The sequence below is a fragment of the Bacillus rossius genome, chromosome 17 (assembly GCF_032445375.1).
Source record: "Bacillus rossius redtenbacheri isolate Brsri chromosome 17, Brsri_v3, whole genome shotgun sequence".
Taxonomy (NCBI): domain Eukaryota; kingdom Metazoa; phylum Arthropoda; class Insecta; order Phasmatodea; family Bacillidae; genus Bacillus; species Bacillus rossius.
The window spans coordinates 10005717-10032727 of record NC_086344.1 but is presented as its reverse complement, the minus strand read 5'-3'; the positions used below and the strand labels follow the sequence as shown (position 1 = coordinate 10032727).

Genomic DNA, 27011 nt, shown 5'->3' with positions numbered 1-27011 from the left:
AATTTTTTTGCGCTTACTGCATAAAATGCACTGAGAAAAATACTTACAGTGTTTAATTATACGTATTATAAACCATGACTTTGAATTATTACTCCATAATAGCTTACGTTTTATACACCAAATTTCCAATAACAAAAGTAATCTTTACAATAGCACCAACCCGATGATGAAATTGAAATTGATTAATTTAAAAACATGTCCTTAATCAAATAAACAAATCATTGAGAAATTTTTTGTTATTGCTTTGAATAAACTAAAGGTTAAGATTCAGTATAGAAAGTAAAATTGGTTGCAATAAGTTTTAGTGAAAAATATTTATTTATATTCCAGGAACAGTGCCAATGAAATCTTGACAGTCAAATATGATAAAGTGCGAGTTGCTGACTGAAAGTTCTCGTGGTTGTGAATGGTGATGCGGTGGGGCAGGCTCCATCACTCGTCTGTGTCCTGTTGAGGCGGGAAGCTCACAACCACCACACCCGTGTCAGAGCTGAAGTCGAACAGGCTCGTCAAGTCACTCAGCAAAGTAATAACTGCGTCATAAACAAGTTCCCTTGCTCTGGTCGATAGAACATAGTCAAAATGCTTGAAAATGCTTTTGTCAACTTTGAGCACATTCTTCACTTTAGGAAGGGATGCAGACAGCTTATCGATATCCTGCAACAAAGAGCATTTTGGTGGTCTTAATGAGTTTTACTAAATAATAAATATTTATGAAACAAATACCTATAAATTATATTTGTCAAATTAGGTTACGGCAAATTAAGAAACATGTGTTTATTGAAACACAGTTTAAAGAACCACTCCTCATTTCTCCTGTGACAACTAAAGTGGATCGGACAATCCTGTATTATTATAAAATAGAAAATAATCATTGAATAAAAAATATGCCAAGAAATTGCACTTACATAAAATATTCTAAATGATTTTATCACTCAAGCTTACGACTTAGAATCTTTCTTCGAACATTAGTTATATTGTTACAAACAAGTTGCTTCATAGAAGATAAAGTACTTGTCCCGATTTGTTACTTTATCTTTTGTAGTTCCATTTTTTAAATTAAAATATATTCTTATAATTGGCTCCAAGCATGGACAAAAAAAAAGATCTTAAATACAAAAGAAATGAGCTATTACTCCAGTACTTACCAGTAATGTGTAACATCTAACCTATTGTATCACAGAATATGCATTCCTGGGTTTATACAATTAGGTTGAATTTGCTCTCTCTTGTGGAAGGAAGTACATTCAATGTTAGGGAAATATGAGTAATCAATTAATCATATTTGATTTATTTAAAGTAAAACAACCACATGGTTTAAACTATGTGCTTTTTATATCTTACTAAAAGTATTCAATTTTACACAAATAGTTAAATCAACACTGCATGTTATTATTTCGTAAAACAGTTACGAAACAGTGGTATTAGATCTAGATTTAGGAAAAGTGTGTTTATTTTCTCCATGTGCTCCAGATTATTTCTGCCAATATATTGTTGGTTTTCTACAAGTGCACCTGATTATTCCTGGCCTGAAATCTGTTGATGTTGTCCGAGTGCTTCTGGTTATTAATGAGAAATCAATCTCTGCATGAACTATTTTTTACTTAATGAGCCATGCTATTTTATTCAGAGTTACATTTAATTAGTGAAATTCTGTTATTAAATCAGCCCTTACAATATTTTCATCAGGTGGAATTCAAACAAAAATATCATTACTCAGTCCAATAACATGTGTTAATACGGCTGAGAAACACTGTAATGCGAGCAGAACTTCCTTCTCCTTGGTGTCTAGCGAAACCCTCCTCCTCTTGCGATCAAGAGAGAGCATCCTGCATCCCACATAGAAAAAAATAATAATATTTGCCACCACACAACATGTGGCGGCATCTGTTGTTGAAAAGCATAACTACTTGCGACAAGTTTCTTGCATTAGATAAATAACTCTCGCTCATGAAAAATTAAAAAAAAAATTTCATTTAAGTAATTGTTCCAACTGGAAACTCTCCAGCTGCCCCAGCTGTCCCAGCTGCCCCGACCCAGAGCCCGCAGCGTGGAGACCATGGCAGTTGACGCAGTCCCAGTACCGCCAACTGCCCACCACCAATACGCAAGTGCCACAGCTGGAGGACGTTCAATCCATCCTCCGGGGCAACAAGGCCACAAGGGCCAACAACCAACTGCCATCGGTCCACTGTGCCAGTTGATGATAATTTGGCTCGATCCAGCCAAATCCGTGGCTGACAAGATCCGAGCTACCATGGAATGTGTCTGTGCGCTTGCCGACACCATCCATGGGGGCAACTAATTTGGGCCCCGAGCTGCAACACAACCCCGGCCGGTAGTTTTAAGTCACATTCCCTCTTATTCTGGAATGCACGCGGTATCAAAACTAAACTACAGGAATCTATAAACCACCTGGATAAATACAACGTAAAAATAGCTGCGATAAGTGAAACACACTTAGTACTGACTGACAGATTAACTATTCTAAACTATGTCATCTACAGGTGCGACCGAGACGCTAGAGACGGCGGAGTAGCCCTGGCAGTCCACAACAGCGTTGGATACTCTGCTTGCCAGCTCCCTGATTTTCAAAACTTAGAAGCAATAGGAATAGATTTAACCATAAACCGCCAACACAATAAACTAATATCAATGTAAGCGATCCCTGGTAGGTCCCTAGGCGTGGCGGATCTGGATGCCCTGTATGGGGCAGCCCTGAGCTTCCTCATCAATGCGAAACACTTAAGAGTGGAACTGCAGGCGCGCCACCAGCTCAATAAAAACTATCATGTGCATGCTCCCTCAGGCAGACCCAATAACTTGCCCGATACACTAGATATCGCTCGTAACAAAGCTTGTCAACGCGGGATTCAAACTCGAGGTTGCACACAACATGTCATCGGACCATTTCCCTGTTCACTTGATCTTCGATGATTTCTGCGTTTGCTTTTAATGAAGTTGAATTTCTCTCAGTATTGTGCTTTAAATAGTCACGTAAGTTGAGAAAACGTTAACTGAAATATTACGAAAATTTCCATGTTTATGGAATAAAACAATGGAAAATATAGATGGCAGGATATGCAGGAAAATGCCTGCGATTTGATTCCACGGGGATGGATGCTATCGAACTTAGTTGAATTTATCCTGAAATAATCCATTTATTTGGTTTCGTCATCACTAGCAACTGCTTCATCAAATGAATTTCATCTAATGAAATTCTTCAAATTCTCTTGTTTTAACATTAAATTCATGAACTCATTTTTTTACGTGTACACACTGTGAGAGGCAGCAGAATCTGCCTGGAATCCCACGGCACGCGTCTCTCCGAACATCGCGAACATAGCGTAGCTTTCTGTGGGACCTCGGCTTTACTCAAAGAATAGCTTCTTGTTACCTCGGGATTGAAAGCGTCACTCCGTTGCTGACCAACAGACTGCCCCAACTAATCTGCGCCCTCACACACCGACACGTGACCTGCATAAACCTCGCATGCAAGGCCACAGGTTCGACGCCTGGAAGACGCCCCGGGCGGAGTAAAGAGAAGTTATTGCTTCGCAATTTCCGTAAGGAAGATTTGTATGGAATAACAAAATATAAGCGGTATACTTTGATGTAAAATTTACTCATAATTTTGCTTAACAATGAGTTTCAATTCATTATCAATGAAATAAAATTGGTATAAACTCAGAAAGTAGAATTTTTCAAACAGGATGGGACCTTAAACTAATAAGTTAAAAATCTTGAGTAGTTTGAATACAATAAATTCAAAATTGTTACAGTTTGTTTACATAATTCCTTAATTGTTTACATAATTTAAAACGGTTATTACGTTTTAAACGGCCGCGCCGCTGTGACGTCAGGTGGGCTCAAGTTACACGGTGGTTGGTAGTCGCGCATGCGCAAGGTGATGGCGGTGGTGAGCGGCGAGGACTGTTAAGGTGGCAGAGGAGAGACCGTGTGGTCAGGCGGGAGACGTTACGCGACGTGCTGGAAGTCTCGGCGAGCACACAGTGAAGTGCTAAGAGACTTAGAGGGGACAGCAATCGAGGGTCCCTCGGGCAGCAGAAACGTAACCGTTCGACAAGGAAGCTTGCAAAGGGGTGACCGGCTCTTCAGTGACCCGGGCTATGAATATTGTAGTAGAACGAGATGCTGCCGATTGGGCTGCGCTGGCGCCGTCCATCCCTGGTGGTGGTCAGATTGGGGTGACCAAGAGGATGACGTCTCCATCAGCTGCAACGGCCGCAACGTTCCACAACGCTTCGCAGGAAAACTAAACGGACGCGTCGGACAATAAGGTGGGAGAAAACTATCTAATAAAACTTTTAGGACGGATCATTTCCCAGAGGCTTTACAAAAGAGTAAACTATTGTTAACTTGTTGTACCAGTGTAATCGCGTACTATCAGTTCCATCAACGTAACTATAATAAAATTCTGGAGGATAAAATAAAAAAATTATTTTTTTTATTAAGTCGTTAAGTTCACCTAGGGGGCATAAATTCATAGTACTAAAATCTGAATTGAATAATAAATTACCAGTCGCCACACTTATTGCTTGCCCCGACTGATATTTTCCTTCCTTATGTCGTCGTCACGAAGTTTGGATCGGCTGCGTGTGACTCGAATGGTGGCCGTGGATTGAGTGCAAGAAGACGGAAACAATGCGTCGAGAGTGCTGACTCCTAAACGTACCACTAGCGCCAGGTGGCGGCTAGGCGAAGCTTAAACTAGTGCCATGAGTTTAATAAGAGGTAGGGTTCCATTTGACATGTATGTCCAAAACGTTTATGTCAAGTTAAAAAAATTCCTGATGTTTTAATAGAAACTGGAAAAGCAAATGCTGCAAGAATTAAAAGTCCAAATATATTTTCGATATGAATCGCTTGGACACATTTTTTATATTTTAAGAACATTTATAATAAATTATGTCAAATATTTTAAATTTTGTCATGGGAAATATCTCTAATTTTACGTATTACAAGTTGCATTGCTGTCGGAGGGTTCCAAGCGACCTCATTCAGGGCAGGCGTTTCCTACATCGAAAACAAAGCATACAGTACACTCCCGATTATCCGCGAAATTAAGTGGCAGGGCCACCGCGGATAGTGAAAATCGCGGATAATCCGCAAAAGAACCGAAAATGGGAAACAAAAAAGGAAAAATTAATTTCAACTTAAAAATCTAAACATTTATATACAGTAAATGTTACAATTAACAGTAAAAAATTTTTAATGATGCTAAAATTGTAGTATTTTACTGAATAATTAACATACAATACATTTCAGTAATGTAAACATAAAAGTGCTCAACCATAAGACTAGAAACAAAGCGCGATAGAGACAAAAATAGCAACGCATGCCAGCCTACTGCATGAGTTCCGAGAAGGCCTGTGGTGTTTTACTGTACACTGCACTCAATACACTCGTAGGTTGAGTTCAAATTTGCTCACTTGTAATAAAATACAGATTTACATATGTGCTGTATTTTTTCGTAGCATGCGCGGATAATAGGGAGTTTACTGTACTTTCTTTTTTTTTAATTAGTGGTCAGTCAGACCAGAGCTTCTAAGAAATAGGACATGGGAGCTAGCTAGCACCAGCCACTGTGAATCGAACAATTATGTCGAACGTTTGACTTGAATACGAAGGGACGGGCAACACAGGATGGATTCCCCCGCGTACTTATAATGGTTTAATTTGTGAGCACTAGCTTTTTACAATATGATTTTTATGACTATATGTGATTTGAAAAAGTAAATTAATCATTATTTATTAATAAAAAATTTAAAAAGCCAATATTTCATGAATATTTTTTTATCTTATACTTTAATAAATGTGTAGTAATTTAAACATTCGTACATACAAGTAAATGGATTTATTTTGATGCAATAGAATAATGTTAAAATTCTAAATTACTTTTCAGTTACGCCTCAAATTACTATCGCAAATGATGGTGTAAAAGCCAGAATATCTTCACTCACTCTTTGCAATCTGATTATTGGATTGTTCGGAAGTGTTTAGTCACACATGGATCAGGGTTCAGCAGTATCCATGGCAAACGGCAAAACGGATGTACAATAGGGGATGGTGTTCGTGTTTTCAAACTGAGTTAACACATGTTCATGGTCGTACTCTGTGTAGACTAGCACCTTTGAATATATATACTGTATAGAAGTCGCGAGTGGATAGGATTTACTCTACGTTTTTCAGAAGCGTATAATGAGCAGCTTGGGAACTTCACCGCTGCAGTGCGCTGCCGTAACACCCTGTATCGTCATAGTTGTTATTTACACGTTAAAGCGCAGCACTGTCGCCCTCTGTCATTCCCCGCACCCCCCACCTATCATTCACTGCAGCTCAAGGTCGTTCAACGGTAGGGGGAAGGGGTGTTTGAAGAGTTCGGCACTTGTCCGCTAGGGACCACCACAAGTCGATGCCCTAGAGATGGTGGCAATTGCGGCGGTGAATTAACCAACTACCTCAAACCGTATTAGAAATTTTAACCTGGGCTGGCGACTTCTATACAGTATATATATTCAAAGCTAGCACCGACATGGCAGCGGGCTGGTGGACCGGTACCTTGGGGGAAGCCAGGGTGTCTCCGCTGCTGTACACGATGGCCACTCGTGCGCTGACGGCACTCAGGTTGTAGGCCGGAGGAGTCTTCGTGCCGTATCGCCTCAGGTTGCTCGCGGCCCCGTAGTCGAACTGCTGGAAGCGGCCTGCAACACGTGCCAGTGCAGTGTTAGCTCGTACTGAGGTGTCGACAGACCAGTCAAAGCGCTTTGCTGACGTAGTACTGAAACTTACAATCATTATTATTACAACACATGCTACGTTACGAATATCAATTTACAAGCTGTTGCATTTATATACTGAAAACAAAAAAAAAACTGATTTTACGTTATGATGCTCTTCCTACAAATTATAATATTATTCCAGCAAGAATAAAATAAATCATCCTTCAAAAACTTTGGTGCAGCAATAGTAGTTTTTTATTATAATTATGAAGCCCTGCCCTAGGCGTCGAGGACTAGACGATACCAAGCAGTGTTCCCAACCTCTCTAACACTCGTCCCTCCTTGCGGTTTTCATTGGCTTCTCGCCCTAATACACACAAAACAGGAAGTGGTCACTTCCGCGTAATTACATGGTAACTGGGTGAAATAGTCATACCTGTAGGAAGGTCCCTATGTATCAAGCTCTATCGTTACCAACTGCCAAAGTGGCCGAAAAATAATAATGTCTGTGATATATGTACTCCGCCGCTTTTAATGAAAAGAGGAAGTTTAAGAGCATATAATGAAGGTATTTTCGGATTTTTAACATTTTTTTTCACAAATACCGCTCAACTACATATGAAGAAATTTAAAAATTCGATATCTCCTAAAGTATTTGGAATTTCTAATATCCGCCGCTTTTAATGAAAAGAGGAAGTTGAAGAGCATTAAATAAAGGTATTTTCGGATTTTTAACATTTTTTTCGGAAATACCGCCCAAATAAATATTTACCAAATTTTGTTGGCTGAGTGATTCACCATCTTATAGCTAAGTATATTGTCCATGTGATATTTGTAATCCTAAAATTTAATATACCTTATAACAGCAAATGTGAGGTGCAAAGTATGAAAAATATTTAATACGTTTTTTATAAACAAAATTTCGTACATAGCACAGTAAAAATGAAGTGTTTCGTGAACAATATCTAACCTACATAAACGGGCCTAGCAAGCTTATCCCGTATACCTTGGTGGAAAATACACATGTAGGCAGTCCAGAGAAATTTTAAAAACCATGTGTGCTCGTGAGACCACAATAAAATGAAACAATATCTTGAAAAACGTAGCATCATTTAAACGCACTAGTTGAATAAACAACAAAGACCACAATGCAAAATTAAATGTAGCATTACTCAGAAATGAAATAAATATAAAGTCTATAACAATCAACTACAAAAAAATTACGTACCTTGCATATATGTACTTTCAAGGCGCATTCAACCATTGCACCAACATCCAACAATTTATTACACTGTACACACATGGCTTTATGTTTACACTTTTTATATTCACGTAAACAATCCTTGTACTCCTTTTTCTAAATGCCACGTGGCTTTATAAAAACACTTTCCTCCGGGCATTTTAAAGAAATCGTATCACAAACTACGTCATGCTGAACTTGAATGGTCCGCCATCCGCCATCATCCAAATTAACAAAGAAACGTCGCACTGAATTCTGGATCAGGGTGTCCACATGGAGGTAATAGACTATTACCTCCATGGGTGTCCACAAGGAAAAAATATTTCGTACCAACTTAGGCGAGAAAAAAGTACTAGATTAGAAAAAAAAGTACTAAATTATAATTTGTTATGGTTTTTAACAATTTAGGAAGTTATTATGACATTGCAATGCTCGAATTTAAATATCACACCACATACACATACATGCCATAGTTTTTTAAAAATAATTATGCTTAATAATAAAACATATTGGAGTTACAATAATATTATTATATTAAAGAAAAATGTACTAGATCTGTACTAAACCATTAAAAAAGTTATAAAAGTACTAGATCTAGTACAAAAGTACAAACTGTGGAGACCCTGTTCTGGTAGTATTATTTTGTTAATGCGTCACACACCCAGCGCTGTAACACGCACTGCGCATGCGCCAAGCGCCCGAAATAACATGTTGAGAAGGGGGGCGGGAAATACCAGTACCGTAAAATGGGGTGATTAGACCAGTGTAGATTGCATGGTAGATTGTGTTGCCAAGGTGTGACCAGGACAGATAAGCCTCATCTCTAGTTAAATACTTACCAGTAAAATAATGTTCCCCCCCACCCCCCAAAAAAATCCTTAAATATTGACTACATTGAATATATCATTCAATGAAAACAATGCATACTGCAAACCTCTGGAAAAGAAATAGTAATTTGTTATTTTTACATAATTTACAATTTTAAACAAAATTATTAATTTAATATTGAATATGACAAATTACCTGCGCGCATTATCTGCAGGATGTGCTCCACCGCCTTTATGGATGTACTGTAAGAAGAGTAGTTTAAAGAGGCTACAGCCACCTCCTGAAAAAAAAATGCAGTAAGGTGAATTTCACAAACAATTATTCTGTATGCTTAATATAAAAGCAAACAGCAGCCAAACAATAATACTATAGTAATGTTATCATGTACTACATTAACCTACATTAAGCTGGCAGTGCACACAGCTCACCTGGTCAATGTCCCCAGGCTTGTAGCCAGCCACACCTAACATGAAGTTGCTGCACACCAGCTGTGACTGAGCTGTTTTGCCTCGGCAGCTGGCTCTCTGCACCTGGTACACGCGGCTCTTCCTCGCCACCAGCTGTAACACAGTCGTTACTGCCAGCGCCACCAAGCCAAGCACTGAATACGCTGCACATCAGCTGTGATTGTGCTGTGTTATCCAGGTGCCTTGCATCCTTCATCTAGTATACAAGGCTCTATTTGATAAAGCTACACTTCACACTTGTATTTGCCAGCACAAGGACGTTCAGAAATGTCGGAAAGTAGGGGAGGCACGCCGGCACTGGAACAGTTGCTAATGCGGGGGGACGAGGTAAGATCAGCGGTGGTAAACAATGCTCCCAAAAGTGGGGGTGAGTGACCTAACTCAACAGGTTGTTGACAAACATGTGGCCTGTGATATTCAAACGACTCGGGGAGTCGAGGGGATAATGATTGTTATGTAGTCTGCTGGCGGTGGCTATTTTAGTTCCGAAGATTAAAAGCAGGTGGCGACAGCGGTATTTATTTTGAACACAATTCTTGCGGCGTGTGAGCCCCGATTCCAGAGAAGCAAACATGTCGAGGTTGACAGGCAGAGAGACCTTAGCCACTATCAGATCAGTTGGAGAATAAGAAATAAAAAAATAACATATGCTTTCAAAGTACATCTTAAAGTGAATAGTACTAGTGATGAAAGGTAGGGAGCACCACATATAAGATGTAAAAAAACAGTTTCCCAGAGGAAGTCAACTTTAATTCCAGTCCAAGCACAATGTCCATGTCGTCTGCTAGAGCGTGCCACATTCAAAGTTCAAAATTAGTTTCTCAGAGGGTGCCATCTTTAATTCCTCAACACTGCATTCGCCGCCTTTCTCAGCCACAGTGTAAGATTCCTGAATCTTTTTCCATCGGCCCCCTGGCTGGCCTCACATAGGTGCAGCTTTAAAGAGCTCACCACTTAACATAAATCTTTCTTTCGCAACTGCACATTCGCGAGTTTTAGCGTGTCTACTCTTGTAGTCGAATGACCGCGTGCGAGCTCATCCTCAGACAGGAAGCTGCATTAGTGAACTGTTTGACTTTCGTCCGCACTGGGCCATCCACAGATGAAATGTGCAGATGCTTTCCTAACATAATGTAATTTGTACTGGTTATTTTCGTGGGACTTTTGCTGTAGTATTGTCTCCATGTGATAAATGTGAACATGGGAGCCTTCGCCCATGCCTAACCATCGATATGTTTAGTATCCTATGCAATATCATCTCCATGTCGATTTATATGTAAACTAACTGATGTCTATTTTCCACGGGACGTAGCAGACATTCGGTTACAGCGCACATTCTTTGGTACTCGGTACATGTGTTCTTTTAGTGTTTGTAATGTTAGGAAATTTGTGTTTTTTCATCCTGAAGTGCACTGCTGTGTAAAAGTGTTCGCCGTGTATTCTGTCACGAACTTGTGAAAGTTATTCCGTAACCACGCACTGTCAGGGGCGGGCCTTCACTCAGCGGCATCGTAGACCTGCTAACTTCGCGCACCGAATCATAACCGCCACACTCAGGTTCTATCAGTGGGCAGGGCCATGCTCTGGCACTGTAACATAACAGGCTGGGTGCTGTGCCAGCACTATGTACGAGTGACTGTTATGTAATAAACCCATACCATGTTATTGTCAGCCACGTGGCCAAGAATCTCCCTGAGTGCTTGCCAGGCATAACATTCACGTATCCTTATCTAGAGACAGCAGATACGACGATACCATAAATGCACAGAGCGCACAAGCAATGTGCTACATCCCCCACCACCTTGGATTGAAAAGGACACTAAGGATATATTCCTTAATATGCATAATTTTCTGATCAAGACCTTATACATATGCTTAATGAATGCAAGCCTCTGGCAAGTAGCAGGGAAGATGTACTACAGCTGCTCTCCTTTAAGTATGAGAGTCTATAGCATGTAGTAGGGAGTCAAGGTGTGTTTGGTATACCGACCTTGATGAATACGAACATACAGCATAACGCCGTTACATAATTTACTAGAGAGGATCACTTTGCCAAATGCCAGATGCACACAGCAGGGACAGCATGCAGACTTGTAGCACGCAGCAGGGAGAGTGTGATAGGCTAGTGAGGCTCACCTTGAACGACGCCAGCCGCTGGCGCAGGGCCGCGAGCACCGCGCGCCTGGGCGAGGCCAGGCCCGCCACGGGTGCCAGGCTGACCACTCCACGCAGCTTGTCGCACACCGCTGGCAGACTCGCGCACATGGCGAGGATGTTCGAGCTGCCAGTCGAGTGTGCCACCAGCAACAGCTTGGACTCACTTGTCGCCAGTAGTATGTACTCTATGGCGGTGGGCAGGTCCAGTGTTCCCGCCTCGTGGAACCTGCCAGGTCAGTGCATGTCCTGCACGTGTGTCTACCCTCTCTACAACTGGTATTACAGGTATTATAGAAGAAAAAAACTGTTTTGCTAAAGCTGTTAATATTAAAATATAAAAATATTATTTTTATGTGAATTTGATGAACCTCTTATGGTTGGTAAGGGGGTTCATGTCAGTATCTTGGCGACACGAAAATATGATACTTTGAAAGGCTTACTACTGCCAAACTATACACTCGCTGTTAATACTAACTTTACCACCGTAAAGCCTGGTCTGACGGCAATGGGAAACGCAGGCGCCAAGCTCCCCCCACCCCACCGCAATGGTGTAACCACGCGGCAGTGAACGCTAAAATGTATCGCAGGCGCGGCTAAAGTTCAGTCGCAGGCGAAAGTACTTGGTCGATTTGCTCCAACCAATACATTAGAGAGTAAACACTATTAGATATAAGTACTTTAATATTTCGTCCACAATTTTTTGTACGAAGCAGCAATTATAATGCCAAAACCAAAAGTGAAGAAGTCGAAGAAGCAACTTTTGACACCCATTAATAACCGGCCACCTAGACTTTTCGATACAGAGATATGTCGGCTCTATCGATTACAAAGGAAAGAAGCTATAAAAAAAAAGCAACGGAATCGGCTCACTATGACCAATGTGATGAGCGTGCACGACGAGTAATGCAGCCATCTACATCAAATCAAATGATAAAGTTTCGAATATAGAATCATGGATGTGGACAATCCAAAGGAATAATATATATATATATATATATATATATATATATATATATATATATATATATATATAATTTTATCCACTCCTTCAAAGCATCCTACATTGGAACACTTGAATTCACAAAAAAACATAGCTTAGTTGCTCCAACATCTACCTACGACTTACCCCAATCCAATTTTTTTAATCTGTTTGGAAATGTGTGTGGTTTTTGTTAAATGTGTATCCAAATGTAAGTCCTTTTTTTAAAAAAAAGATTCGTCATTTCATCATTGGGCACACTTAAAATGCAACTTACATTTCAATCCTGCCCATGAGCTGATTCTTGATGGCTGGCAAATATCTACCAAAAGATATATCCCAGGTGCTGGATATATACCAGGCCCATGTAGGGTTTATTATTACCATGATCCTAGACATGCCAAGCTTTTCAGCCAAGTGGGTGCAAAAATGTATTACAGTGTATTACATGTGAAACGTATCAACAAAGTATTGTGTAAGCTACTTAGGTGTGCGCCGAGCCGAGTATTGCCGCCTGGAGGCCAGCTAGCCAAGTGAAGGATTATCATGGCAGTATCATATTACAGTTACTTCTGGCACTGGAGCTGGAGCGTGGAGCAGATCAATTTTCTTTCACCACCGTAAGTTCGTTGTATTATTAATATTTTAGTGATTTAAAATTAGTTTAATTTTGTATGAAATACAATTTGATGGTCATGATCAAGACCAATGGTCAACTAGACCGAAAAGCATATATACATACATATTTAATTTTTTGTTTTGTTTAGTGTGGCATTTAAGCCATTCTGCGAACAATTTTGTCTTTATGAGGGTAAAATGGGAATTAATTTTTAACAAATGGAAATCGTCCCACACAAATTCAAATATCGTGATATTTTAAGCATTTTCAAGAAGTTTTTGGAGAAAAGGGTAAATGTTTAACGTCATGATCACCCTAGTTGGTGGTAAAAAATTTTAAGAATGCACGTCTATCACTGACCTTGTCTACAATCAATAGCCTGAAGACTTCTCCATGAAATATATTTACAAACTAGAAATAAAATTCATTAAATAATATTATTGTTTTTTAATTGCATTATAATTCCTATCAAAACATCACCATTGTTTAGGACGACATTACTTAAACACAGGGACGTCGGAACAGGGGGGGTAGCAGGGGCGAGTCGCCACCATGCTGTTATGCATGGCGAGAGTAGCATTTCGCCCCCCTCCTTTTCCCAGAATAATGTTTGGTCCTAGTAGTATTTTTCTCAACCAGTAGTTACAAACGTTGCATTGGTAATCACATTGATTAGGAAATCAAATTTATGATTGTCAATATACTGTAAAAGGATTGCAAATTCCTAGATGGTATATTATTTAAATTGTACTACATCTACTGTCAGAGTAGTATTTAATACATACTACGTCATCAAATTCTTGGAATGGTATAATTAATATTCTGATTCGGAAACTCATTAAATAGCACAATTTTGCATCTAAAACTCCAAATTTTTCCGAGGGACCCCCCGCTCTAGGACTGAGGTAAGTGTGATACATATTTCCCCCCCCCCCCCCCCCCCACTCATGAAAAGGTTCCGACGTCCCTGCTTAAACATATCCAGAAGGAGCGTGTGAAGCAGCACAGAGTGAGACTCACGAGAAGTCCCAGTACTTGGGGCTGGCGGCGGGGAGACTGGTGTGTCCTCGCGAGTAGCTGCCGCCGCGGTCGTTCGTCATCCACACGTCGTAGCCGGAGTCCGCCAGCAGCAGTCCTGCGCAGTGAGTGCACACCCCTGCCTCGCTAGTTCGCCGTCTACACTAGTCTTGGCATTTACATTTGAGAGCTGTCTTTTAGTTAGGGCAATCCCTAGAGACCGGAACAATTCGCGGATTCCTTTGAGACAGGCTGGAATCCAAACTCGTTTAGCTTAATGCTGCGTCAGTGATTGGACCGCAATTTACCTGAAGGACTCTGAGCCGATGGCAAACACTCAACAAAAGAAGTATCGAATCATAAGAATCGCAGTAAACACGTGTCCCGAGTCGGTAGCCAATGACCAGGTGATAGTTGCCCGAGTAGCCTACATAGAGAATCGTGGAGTCTATCCTAGTGGTCATTGAAACCGCGAATTTTTCCAGTCCCTAGCAATCCCTAATTCTGACACCAAATGTAAAGATAGAAAAATAGGTAAAAAAAAAAGGAATAGTCCAATTGATTAACTAGAGTTTTATTTACTACCGAAAATTTACATTATTAAGTTATAACAATTGGATTGTCAGTAGTTTATGAATGTATGTCCGAGGTTGTGGAACCTGTGTAGGTTTGTGCTGTAACTAGGGACTGGAAAAATTCGCGGGTTCAATGACCTCCAGGCTAGACTCCACGATCCTGTGCACACTCGGGCAAATGCCACACCTGTTCATTGGCTGCTGACTCGTGAGGCGTCTCAATTGGGAGACTCGTGAATCCATACTGCTTTGTCTGAGGGTCTATAATTGGTAGGGACCGGAAAAATTCGCGGGTTCAATGACCTGTAGGATGAACTCCATAGTTCTTCGTACACTCGGTCAAATGCCACCCACTCATTGGCTGCTGTCTTGTGAGACATCCCAGCGTAGTAGCCTGTGATTCGATAAAGCTTTGGTAGGGCGTTTTTCATTGGCCCAGAGTCATCCAGGCGAGTTGTAAGCCAATAGCAGAGGCAGCACTGAGGTATAAATATTTGTATTTTAGCCTATCGATAAATGGATTCGCGAATTTTTCCGGTCTCTAATAATTGGCCCACAGTCCTCCAGGTTAACAGCGAACCAATGGCAGAAGTTGCATGAAAATACAATTATTTCCATTCTAGCATATCGCGAAATGAATCCGCGAATTTTTCCTGTCTCTAGCTGTAACACATGGGTCCGCTCGGCGGTGGAGATGACGGGTCCTCCCGCCTGGGGCCTCGCTGTGGTGTTGTCAGACACCAGCGACATGGTCCCTGTGCGCGAGGCTACAACCACTGGCCACACGGGAGGCACTGTCAGTGGTAGAGAGCCCCTGGCAGCTGGCACGCGGTGCTCACCCAGAGATCGGCCTGGTCCCATCAGGACCCAGTCAGCAGAGCTCCCTGTGACTCCGTGCTGCAGGACAACTGCTCTGTTCCTCGCGCTGCCGGCTGGTATGCGGTGCAGGGTCAGGAGGTATCCGTCGCTCGTTGTCAAGTTGTGAGTTTCCACCGGGTAGCCAAAGCGTTCTATCAGCACAGGCTGCAACATTAACATTTAAATGCAACTTCGTGAGTATTTGTTGGTTCACTCCTCCATCTAGCAGCTAGATCTCTGAATTGTAAATTTTTCTGTTCTTTTGTGTTAATTTATTTCATATATATAATTTACTGTGGCACCCGACGTCTTACGGTCTGACAGGATTTTTTAACAATAGTTTTAAAAATTGTATCCAAATTAATTTCAAATAACAAATATAGGTATACATTTTGTATTCGGCATTCCTAATTCGAATTGATTTAACCTATACCGTGTTGATAAACTGGCAAATATAATCGGCAAAATACTAAAATTATGTTAACTTGATACGCAATGTATTTATAATAAAAATATCTTCAAGAAAGCATATTGGGAAGGCACGTGTTGCCAGATGCCGGATGCATTCATATTTCGCGAAAAGATTCGGAGACTAGCTGAAAGTTAAAACACTGTAGCATCGTCTGTGTTTCGTGATTGGGGAGTTTCACAGTAGTTCAGTACAGAAGCACACGCGTCCTGAGTGGCTCGGTCAAATAAGGCAACGACTTCTCTAGCAGTCGGCCGCCAATCTCAAGGTAGGAACCGCTGGTGCGGTTTACTTTCTTGCACTCTAATAAATGATTAGATTTCTTCGCAAAAAATGCCTGGCCCTACTCATACCGGTCAATTTTTTTTATTCTAAAAAAACATATCGCTGAAGCTATTCAGGCGGAATATCACTCATGCGGTATTATTTACAAACTTGCAAATACTATTACCTCGTTTTTACGACTTGTTGAAATTATATATTTTTTTAAAGAATCAAATACTATTAACTCGTTTTTACGATTTATTGAAATTATATTTTTTTAAAGAATTAATATGATTTCAACATTTAAAAAACAATATCTTCAGACAAATCAAAATTAATTTAATGTATTGGTCAAGATTAGTAGGTAAATATAACTTAAACTGCAGACTCTTTATCAACGTACTTTGAAATAACACCTCTTAAGTCATAACAAGATGTGTCTTAAATTATAAATTTTCCTCGACACTATTAGTGTTTATTTTGTATTTTTGACATAGTATATTTAAATTGTATTTCTGTACCTAATGGAGGCTCTTACTATGTAAACTTTAGTCAGTCAATAAAACTCCGTCCCACGCTGTCCCAGCATAGCGGCTCCTGCATGGAGCGCCCCCTAGGCCCTAGGCAGGGCCAGCACCCTCACAGCACCTGCGCCAGCTGTTCTCCGCTGTTCTTCTGAGACCTCTGGGCTGGCTTAGAGACCCGCGAAATTCGCGGATTCATTTCGTGTTATGCTAAAATTCAAATAATTATACCTTAGTGCTGCTTCTGCAATTGGTTCACTGTTAATCTGGAGGACTGAGGGCCAATTAGAGACCCTCACTCATAGAAGTGTCGAATCACAGGCCACCCAGTCGAGACGACTCACAAGTCAGCAGCCAATGAACAGGTGGCATTTGCCCGAGTGTGTAGAGGGTATTGGAGTCTATCCTGGAGGTCATTGAACCCGCGAATTTCACGGGTCTCTAGACAATGACCGACCCCGGGCTTAGATATTTAAGAAGTTAAGACCTTGATATAGGGTATCGATTTCTATTACAATTTTCCTTCATTTCAAATTTAGTTTTTTGTCCAACGTTATTTCTGGCTTAGATTGAGCATTTTGCTGTCTTATTTTCTTTCTTTCCTCACTTTGTTTAAGTGTTACTAATAGATTCTGAGGTTTATATTTTATTTCTTTACGGATCGTTTGCAGTACAAATTTAATATATTATTAATCTTTATAACAATTTTATAAAGATGGGGTCTGAAAAAAGCTGAGTGATCTTGCATTTTTCTAGAGAGATTCGGAAGCACTGGTGCTACTGAACTGCCACACTGTCTTCGAATAATATCCGCAATAGATGAGAATGGTTGAAAAAAAAATGTCTTGAAGCTTCAAAATGGTTCCACTACTCTAAATCAAAACTTCACTTGATTACTTCACGGGATTCATAGTTTGTCCACAAAGATCTACTATCCTCACTTTGTTTTACCACTTTCAATTTTTATCCTGGCGGTAGTTTCCGGAACACAAGTGTTTTTATGCACAACGTATAAATTTTTAACGGCACCTACTGAAGTATTCCACATGATCGTAGATTTTTTTTTTTTCCTAACCTAACTTAAACTAAGTGTATTTTAGAGGGGTCCGGGTTAGGGAGGGACCTAGGTGCGTCTCAGGCCGAAGCCTATACGCCTGGTCATGCTGGGATTAGCCATGCAAGGAGAGGGTCGCATGCATCGTGTGCTAGGAGGGGATTGGCCAGCCATGGCAACGATTGGCGCCATGACTAACTCCCCTCACTCTTAAATCTAGACTATAACTAGAGATAGGTTGGGCCCAGGTAAAACCTGCATAGACACAGGGAAAACCCTGGGCACATTCATGCGGGATGCAATTTGGCATGCATTACGTTTAGGAATTTACAGGAGACAGAGGATGGTCTGGATGAAGTGTTGGACAGAGTAGAAAAGAGTCTACCATGCGGGGGTTGGGCACTTGGACTCGTGGTCCGCTTTGCTTCTTATCCAGGACTGGATTTAGTGACCAGGGACGCAAGCGCCCCTGGTGGTGAGTGGTTGCACTGACCACTCACTCCGCCGCCAGTCAGCACCTGAAAAACTAAGAAACTAAGACAAAAAAGATAAATGACTTTCAAACTAGGCATTTCGTTACGAAATATGCAAACACCCAACTCAGGGATGGAGTGCAGTGCTTAAGATAAAACTAAAATAAGAACTAAAAATATTTTTTTTTAATTTTTTTTTATTTTTATTTTTAGATTTTTTATTATTATTTTAGAAATATATATTTTTGATGACTATTACTTAGTATCTAGGACTTATTACTAATTTACAAATCTCTAATATCTACTACTATACCTACTACTAGTTAAATATAGAGGAACTGTCGGTGTATAAAGTTACAGGTGAATTAAGTCAAGACCTATTCGCATTCTGGCATTTGTTGCAAGCTTGTAATTCAAAATCCCATGTCTTTCAGAAACACAACCGGCACTGGAGGTGAAGCCTGCCAGGCGGGCCATGCCCATCGTACATAGGGAGTCAGCCCTAACACAACAGGCAGTGAACTCCCGGGAGCCAAACCTACACCTGCGTGCTTCGGACCATTTTGAATTAGCTAATTATTCATTAATGTCTATAATTTAAGTTTCAACTCGCGGGAGACTGATTGGCCGATCGCTCAGCCAGCCACAGCACACTACGGAGGTTTGTGAGCCAAGATTGAATTTGGCATTTTATATTTTCCATGCAACTCTGGATCTTGTTCGCCCAGTGATGAAATATATGGGTTTCTGCTTATGGCACATTTATCATAGAATTTTTGCGCAGTTCGGAAATAATAATGTTTTAAAAGTTCGAGTTTGAGCTCTCTGTGCATAGCCCTTACGGGGCAATACACAGGCGCATCTGTCGCAATACGAATACTCTTATTCTGAATTCTCTGTAGCTTGATTAAGTGAGATTCCGCTGCTGTTGCCCACACCGGCGCTGCATACGTGATTATTGGTTTTATTAGTGCGTTATAAATTATTATTCCGTTTTTAACAGAGCTACCTAAACGTCTACTCATGACGGGGTAGAGGGTCATGAGCCTAGTGAAAGCTGTTTTTCTTTTCGCCTCTATGTGATCGCGCCATAGTAGTTTCCTATCCATGTGCACGCCTAAATATTTAACCACATTTTTGTGAGGAATTTGCTCATTGAAAAGTGTTAGTTGTGGTCTATCTTCGAGTGGCGGGAGATGTTTACGCGTAAAAACTATAGCTTCTGATTTAGTAGGGTTTACCTTAATTCGCCATTTTGAGCACCACTGTTCTATTAAATTTAAAGCGGTTTGCAATCTGTCTGCTGCGAGTTCTAGAATACTAGATCTGCTAAACAATACCGTATCGTCCGCGTAGCAGCCAAACTGAACTGATCGGTGTGCGGGCTTAGGCATATCGTGGATATAAATATTGAATAAAACCGGCCCCAAAATGCTGCCTTGTGGGACTCCTGCTTTAATTATTTTTAAATCGGACTGTGCTCCTTCTGTCGTGACTCTAAACGATCGATTTTCTAAATACGAGGCCAGTAATTTAATATAACAATCGGGGAAGCCAGTTTTATATAATTTATGAATTAAGCCTTCATGAAGTACTCTATCAAAGGCTTTTTCTATGTCCAAAAACGCTGCGAGATTATAGCTATTCTGATTGAACGCAGTTATTATTTGTTTTGTCATACGGACTAGTTGATGCGTTGTTGAATGCGCGCTGCGAAAACCAAATTGTTCGTCCGGCAGTACGTTATTTTCTTTAATGTGAGCATTTAGTCGCTGTAGAATTATGCATTCAGCTACTTTTGACAATGTACTCAGCAGACTAATGGGCCTATAATTTTGGGGCAGTGTCTTATCTTTTCCGGATTTATGAAAAACTATCACATTCGCTTCTTTCCACTGCGATGGAAAATACTGTAGTTTAAGTATTCCATTTATTAATTGAGCTAGGTATTCCAAAACTTCATCGGGCAGTTTCTTAAGGACTACTGCCTGAATGCCATCGTTTCCCGGTGCCTTACGTGGTTTCATACGCCTGATAGCCTGTTTAACTTCCTGAGATTGAGTTAAGTAAGGTTTTGAGGTTAAAGGCTGATTAAGTTTAATTGTAAGGTCTCTGTATATTCTGGAATTAAATTGCGGGTCACAGGGTTCGATATTATGTTGAAAGGCTAATTCAAGGGTATTCGCGAAGGCTTGTGCCTTGTCTGTCGGTGTAAAAGCGAACCCAGTGCGAGTTTGTAGCGGAGGTATTTTATCTATCTTATGAAGGAATCGCTTTGTCATACTCCAGGTGCTACCATCTTGCACCTGTAGCTGAGAGACTTTCGTCTCCCATTGGCTGCTCCTCCATAGAGTTATTTCATCGGAAATTATTTTCTGCAATTCATTAATTCTCGCTTTAATGTCGCGCTGCCTACGTCGAGTATATTCGCGCCTTAATCTATTTTTCTGAGAAATTAAATCCCTAATATACACCGGCAGTTCATCTTGCTTAAATCTAACCACCTTTTCTGGGATGCACGAGTTAATTGCAGTTTGAATTTTAACTGTAAGTTCAGTGACTGCTGATTCGATGTTATCTTTTGTTTCGAAGTTGGTAGCATCGGCTGCAGGCAAATTATCGACTAAATACGTCTGAAAGCCTCTCCAGTCGGCTTTCTTGTAGTCTTTAATTTTTCTCGGAGGACTGATGTCAGTGTCCACGTCATCGAATAGTAGATGTACTGGAAAGTGGTCAGACGACATTTCGTGAAAGACTCTGAGTTCGAATCCCGTTTGAACTCTCTTATTTAATGCAATATCTAAAATATCGGGGTTGTGCCTTAATACTCCGCTATCGTGAGTGGGCTCTGAGGGAGCATGTACTTGATAATTTTTGTTAGACTCGTGTCTTTGCAGCAGTAGGCCATTGGCTGTATTGCTCCGACAGTTCCAGTCTTTATGCTTGGCATTAATATCGCCGACTGCTAGGAATGTGGGAGCTGAGCCATATAAGATGTCCAGCTCGTTTTCAGTTAGTGACCTGCCCGGTGGTGCATACATAGAAATAAGCACTATTTGTTGTTTATTGACTTTAAAAGTAATTGCAACAGCTTCTAATTTATTAAATTCAGGTAAATGAAATTCACTATGTTGTATACTTCTGTGGATTAGTAGGGCAACCCCTCCACTTCTGGTATCGCGGTCGCGCCTATAAATAGTGTAATTTAAGATAGTTAGACGATCTGTTGGAATTAAGTGTGTTTCGTTTATCGCCGCGATTCTAATATTATGTTTAATTAAATGATCGGTAAATTCGATTATTTTATTTCTAATTCCTCGTGCATTCCAGTAAAGGATGGTACTTAATCTACTGTCTACGGGGGTAGTATTAATGGCAGAACCTAAATTAAGGGTGTGCGGCATTAAAGCTGGCCGCTAATGCTGTCACAAAGCCCGTGGTGGCTTTTATTTTGTCCTCTATTGACTTGGACGGATTACACCAAATAGCCATTAAAATGCACATTGGTTCCAAGACGTGTGCCAGGTTAGGGTCCTGTGTAATGGCATCCGATTGGCCTACTAGCTTCAGAAAGTCGCTCGCGTCCATCGCTGGCTTCTCCGCGGGATTTAGCTGCGGTGATGCAGTTGACATTACTGTTGGTGAGTCAGTCTGCAACGAGCTGGCTTGTTGTTGCCCAGGCGCGACTTTCTTGGAATCACTGGGGGGAGTGGTGGAGTTGGGTGGCGCCTTAGTACCTGGCTGATCCATCACTTGACCTTGCGCCCGGCCTTTACCGTTTTTGTGCCCCGAATGGTGTTTCTTCGGGGGCCTCTGGGGCAGGGGCTGGCCTCTAGGCCTGGGTGGGTTTGCCAAAACAGGGTACTCCAGTTCATGTCTATCGCTCAACACTGAATATTGGTTAGGGCTCTGCCATTGCGGGGGGGCGGGGTAGCTCGGGGCTCGCCACGGCTGCCTTGGGGGCTGGGGGCAGTAGCCTGAGGGGCCGGCTTGTTGTGGGGGCGGGCGGACTTGAGCCGCGGCTGTTGCTCGCTTGTTTTCGCGCAATGCGCGTTTGGACTGCAGCTCTCTGTCTTTCCGCTCCTGTTGCGGGAGGTGACGCCAGTTCTCCCTCTTGTAGGCCATGCAGCCTCTGTAATTGGCGCAATGCGGGCCTTCACATCGCGCGCACTTTGCCTTCGTCCTGTCACCTCCCTGGGGGCAAACCTCGGTTTTGTGCCCTTGGCTGCACCATCGGCACACAGGGGAGGCTCTGCAGCCTTTTGCGGGGTGGCCAAACCTCTGACAGTTGCCACATTGGAGGGGGCCTTTGGGGTGTCGATAGTCCTCAACACGAATGCTGAGGCCTCCGAATGACTTCAGGTCGTAAATCCTTTCTGGATTTACGGCCTTCGGGAGCTCTACGACTAACTTATTTATAGGCTGCCTGGTCTGCCTGTTGTACAGAAACCAGAAGTTCTGCACTGGAAGACCCATTGCGGCGAACTCGGCCTGAATGAATTGTTTGTCGGTGCTGCTATGCACTCGACAAAACACAAACTTGTTCGGGATCTCGTCCCGTTGCAGCAGCACAGAGTGTTGCACTCCGGCCTGCTCCAGTGCACGCACTGCCCTGTGGTACTCCTCCACAGTGGCAGTGTGAATCATGAGCTGGTCATGGCCGCGACTGACGCACGACCAGCGCTCCTGTAGTGCTGCATCCAGCACTGTTTTAATGGCCGGGTAGCTGTGGCCAGAATCCACGAATACATACAGGGGTTTCACCTGCATTTTCTTTGCCTGAGGGGCAGGGTTTGGCGGGGCAGGGCTCGAACCTGCGGAAGTGTTGGCGGCCGTTTGACTGGCCGAGTTGTTTGCCCTTCTGACGGGCTGCTTGCGAAGTCGCTCGGCCTGCTGCCTGGCGATCGCGGGGTTCGTCAGTGGGGGGCGCAGTCTTTCGTCCTTTCCTCCCGTTTTTTGTTTTTTTGAGACGACTGTAGTGAAGCCGTCGTCACTAGACATTTCAGTTTCGTCGTCGCTCGGCAGGGGCACATCGATGTACTCCTGCATCACCTGCTCGTCGCTTAACTGATCAGTCATGTCGCTAGTTACACCCTACAACGCACTAACACCCACTGACCACGCACCCGGAATTAAGCCGGGTTGTGGCTAGGCTGTAGGGTTAGCTACAACCCGGGTTGTTTTGCACGCTTACACTTCCTAGAAAAACCTGGGAATACCACCTGGCCTGTGTGCGAGTAAACAGGCTGTTCCTGGAATCTCGCAGCTCCGCTTGATGCGTCCGTCCTCGGCCAAGGCTCGAAGCGAACTCCCATGATCGTAGAACATGCAGCCGAGGGCCGAACAGTTCCGGAGGTGGCCGAAGGGTGCCGAGGCCCCTTTTCTCTTCTCCTCTGCTCGCCTGCAGCGGGCGAACACGCACGTGACAACATGGAACTAATCCCAGAGGAATAAATAGTGCCTCTTCTCATTTGCAGCTCTGTCTCGGCTGGAGGGGCTCGTGTCTTCAGCGCATGCACACATGACCCACACACACACACTCGAGGGAGCAGACTATACCCCCGGTGCTGCAACTCACTCATTTACTTATTTATTTAATTTCTCTCTTCATATTCTTCTTGCAAGTGGCTGTGATGCTAACCTTGTCTTCTGCACCTCAGAGAAGTGAGCTGGCATCTGCCGGGTGGGTGGCTCAGTTCCGCCCCGCGCCACCAGGCGGCGGGCTGGTCACAAACCAGCAGCTCCACGCACCGCTGTCACTTCGCTTGTGCTCTGACACGCCCTACTGTGTCCAAACCCTGAGCCTATAATTCCACTCGTGACTTTCGCACAGGTTATCTCAACATTCTCTCCGTAGCTGTTGGTTTCCCTGTGCCCTCCAACCTGACTCTTCCTGCTTCGGGGTGTGTCCGTGGCCACAAGACAACCCTGCTACAGCCGCGATGCGTGCGACCTTATACAATACAAGCGTATAGGGCTTGCCCTGAGACACCCTGGCTACCACGTGCAGCCGGAGCCACGGAACTGCGGGAGCTCGCCTGGTGGTCCTTAGTTTGTTACCGGCTACCGTGGTGTAAGGATCGTCTAATTGTATCGTCTGACATATAAGTCTAGTAATTGCCTATTATTGTAAACTCAAAGTTGTCTTTTACCAGTCAGATATCGATGAAGTTGTAGCATCGACGTTCCAGACCCCGATTACGACGATGTCGACAACTACGCATGAATGGATGGATTGTGTACGATCGACGGCTGGAACCCTGATGTACTATCGTCACCGACCACACTACAGGAGACGTCAACAGGCATGGTTACACCAGCAGAAGAGACTTTAATTGATGTAGAGGAAACAGCTATGTCACCTGCATCATCAACAAGTTCGACTGCGATGAAACTATCGACGATGACTACTGAAGGTACAGAGCTACAAAGTATCGATGCCATCACCGTGGAAAGATGTTCGACGTCACGAGAAGAGAGAATGTGCGCTGACTCTAACTCGCAGTTTGGTTTAAAAATAAAAAAAAACGCAAACAATTTGCAAGAAATGATAACTTGAAAAGACACTTGAAGTCGTGAAAAGTCTTGCTGCGTGGTAGTAAGTAAAGATTTTGCTACAAATCGCATGACTGATTCGCTTTTGAGTACACCTGGGATTGGTACCTACAACATCGGCATTTGGCTCGGACCCGAAAGGTTCGTTGACAACGACTATACTTCCTTGCAGCTACTGCGATACGTCGTTCGCATTTGTCCATAATGCACGAAGACGCGAGAGGAGCAAATGCGCGAATACTTCTTGTATGAAACTTCGCTGCGTTTAGTGCCACGTTTGGTTTACTCGTAAAGATAATTTGAGACACGCAAAAATCTTTAAAGGCGAAGTCCGTGTGCCTACTGTAGAACTCATTGTATGTTGCTTGGCTGTCAAATTCCTCACATAAATATCTGATAATTTTGAAATGCCAGGAAAAATTAAATAATAATTTCTGAAATAAATTATAATCATTCTTGAAGAAGCCTGTAGCACTTCAGGTAAACCTAACAAGTTTTAGCTCTGTTTTCAATTTGGTTCTCTTTATTTGTATAGTCAAAAAACATTAGAAATGTAACTTTGGTAGATCATTATGTGAAAAGTATGCCATGTACTTTTTTTTATTTAGTGAAAGTTAAACCATTTAAAAATCTACATGTAATCTGTGATTTCTGTAGATATAAAATCATTATATGAAATAGAAGGAACCCCCTTAATAATGAACGAGATACTGGCCTGAATTAGTTAAGTATCCCTACATTTTTGTACTGTAGCATTTTTTAACTTCTGAGGTATACATATTAAATGTTTGTTTACATTTATATCCAGCATGCAAATTATAAGTTATCTATTTGAATGGAGATAGTATAAAAATTACTAATAATCTATACTATTAGTACACTATTGTTACAAATAGCATCGTACGACACACAGGCCCGTATGCCAAACCTATCCCACAAGTCTCGCGCCCCGTCGTTTATCCAAGTGATTTTACAAAAGTGTGGATGCACCTGAATTACACTGCACCAAGCGAGTTGTAGAAACCTCGGTTTCTGGTCTCGCACACACTAACTGCCCCGGATGGAATACTGATGGATCGGTGGTGGCTCCTCATATAAACAGACATGAACTCGTCAACTTGTTACCTCAATTACGGCGTATTTAGCTACTTTACATTAAATACCTTAAAATAAAATCTTCGCGTAACGTGTCTCTAACAAGAAATTGTGCAGTCATCTGAAAATCCGTAACACCTTGTGTTTGCTTGCCAAACAGTTGCACTTGATTGAACCTCTGTTTCGAGGCTAAATTGGCATATTTTGTTTAAAAAGAAAACGCGATTTTACAATTTTTTTTTTGTGATGATACTGTATAAACAAGGGCTTTTTTTTGACGTGATAACGTCTTATAAATTGATGAACGCCGGCTGCACGCACGAAAAATTGTCACGTTCCGCCTGAGCCGAGCGCGCAAGAACCGGCCAACTACCGTGCGAGAAAATCTTCCATAATATCAAACAGGTTAAGGCGGGCTTTTTAACCTATTGTTCGTGATTATATTCAAACAAATTATTTAAACTAAATTTGAGAAAACTGTAAATAATATTTGAAAATTAAAAAGTATGCAATTTTTTTTATCAATGTTTCCTTATGACGTTATCACGTAAAATTATCGTCCGTAAACCGACTTTACAGACAACCACCATTTTCATTATTAAAACGATCACAAACCACCCGACCAGGGGCGTAGGAACCTGGGGGGGGGGACAGGGGGGACGTGTCCCCCTGAACTTTTTGGGTGGAGGGGACTGTCCCCCCGAACTTTCTAGACCGTGATATTTTTATTTTATAATATTATTCTGCCCAACTTTATTTGTAATTTCTTCACTCATTAAATTTTATCTTAAGGAAACAATAATGATTTTAACATCGATGTATCCAATGGTTGGATACAAAAACTGCCTAAAAAGCGCTATTTTGCAATTTTAAAATCAAAATTCCCCTGTGGAGGACCCCCGCACACCCCGTCTTAGTAACAGGGGAATGGGTTTACATGACATCAAAATCATTATTTGTCCCCCCCAACTGTATGAACACAGCTACGCCAATGCACCCGACATACTTCGGGCCAGGTCGCCGTGGCAGCTCACCACAGATGTCTGTGCCGCCGCGAGAGACAGCAGCGCAGCGAACACCAGCATTCTGCGGCA

The 27011-nt window shown here is 42.0% G+C and overlaps 1 protein-coding gene across 1 annotated transcript; it reads right to left on the bottom strand.

The window, feature by feature from the left end:
• Positions 1 to 332: 332 nt before the first annotated feature.
• On the bottom strand, positions 333 to 27002 carry LOC134540933 (lipase 1-like). The gene is made up of 9 exons (XM_063384013.1): positions 26924 to 27002; positions 23923 to 23990; positions 15465 to 15648; positions 14054 to 14168; positions 11415 to 11661; positions 9240 to 9371; positions 9007 to 9091; positions 6583 to 6725; positions 333 to 657 (listed from the first exon to the last, which is right to left on the bottom strand). Exons 1-9 carry the CDS (start codon positions 27000 to 27002, stop codon positions 433 to 435), a joined length of 1278 nt encoding a protein of 425 aa, XP_063240083.1. The 3' UTR covers positions 333 to 432.
• Positions 27003 to 27011: the final 9 nt, after the last annotated feature.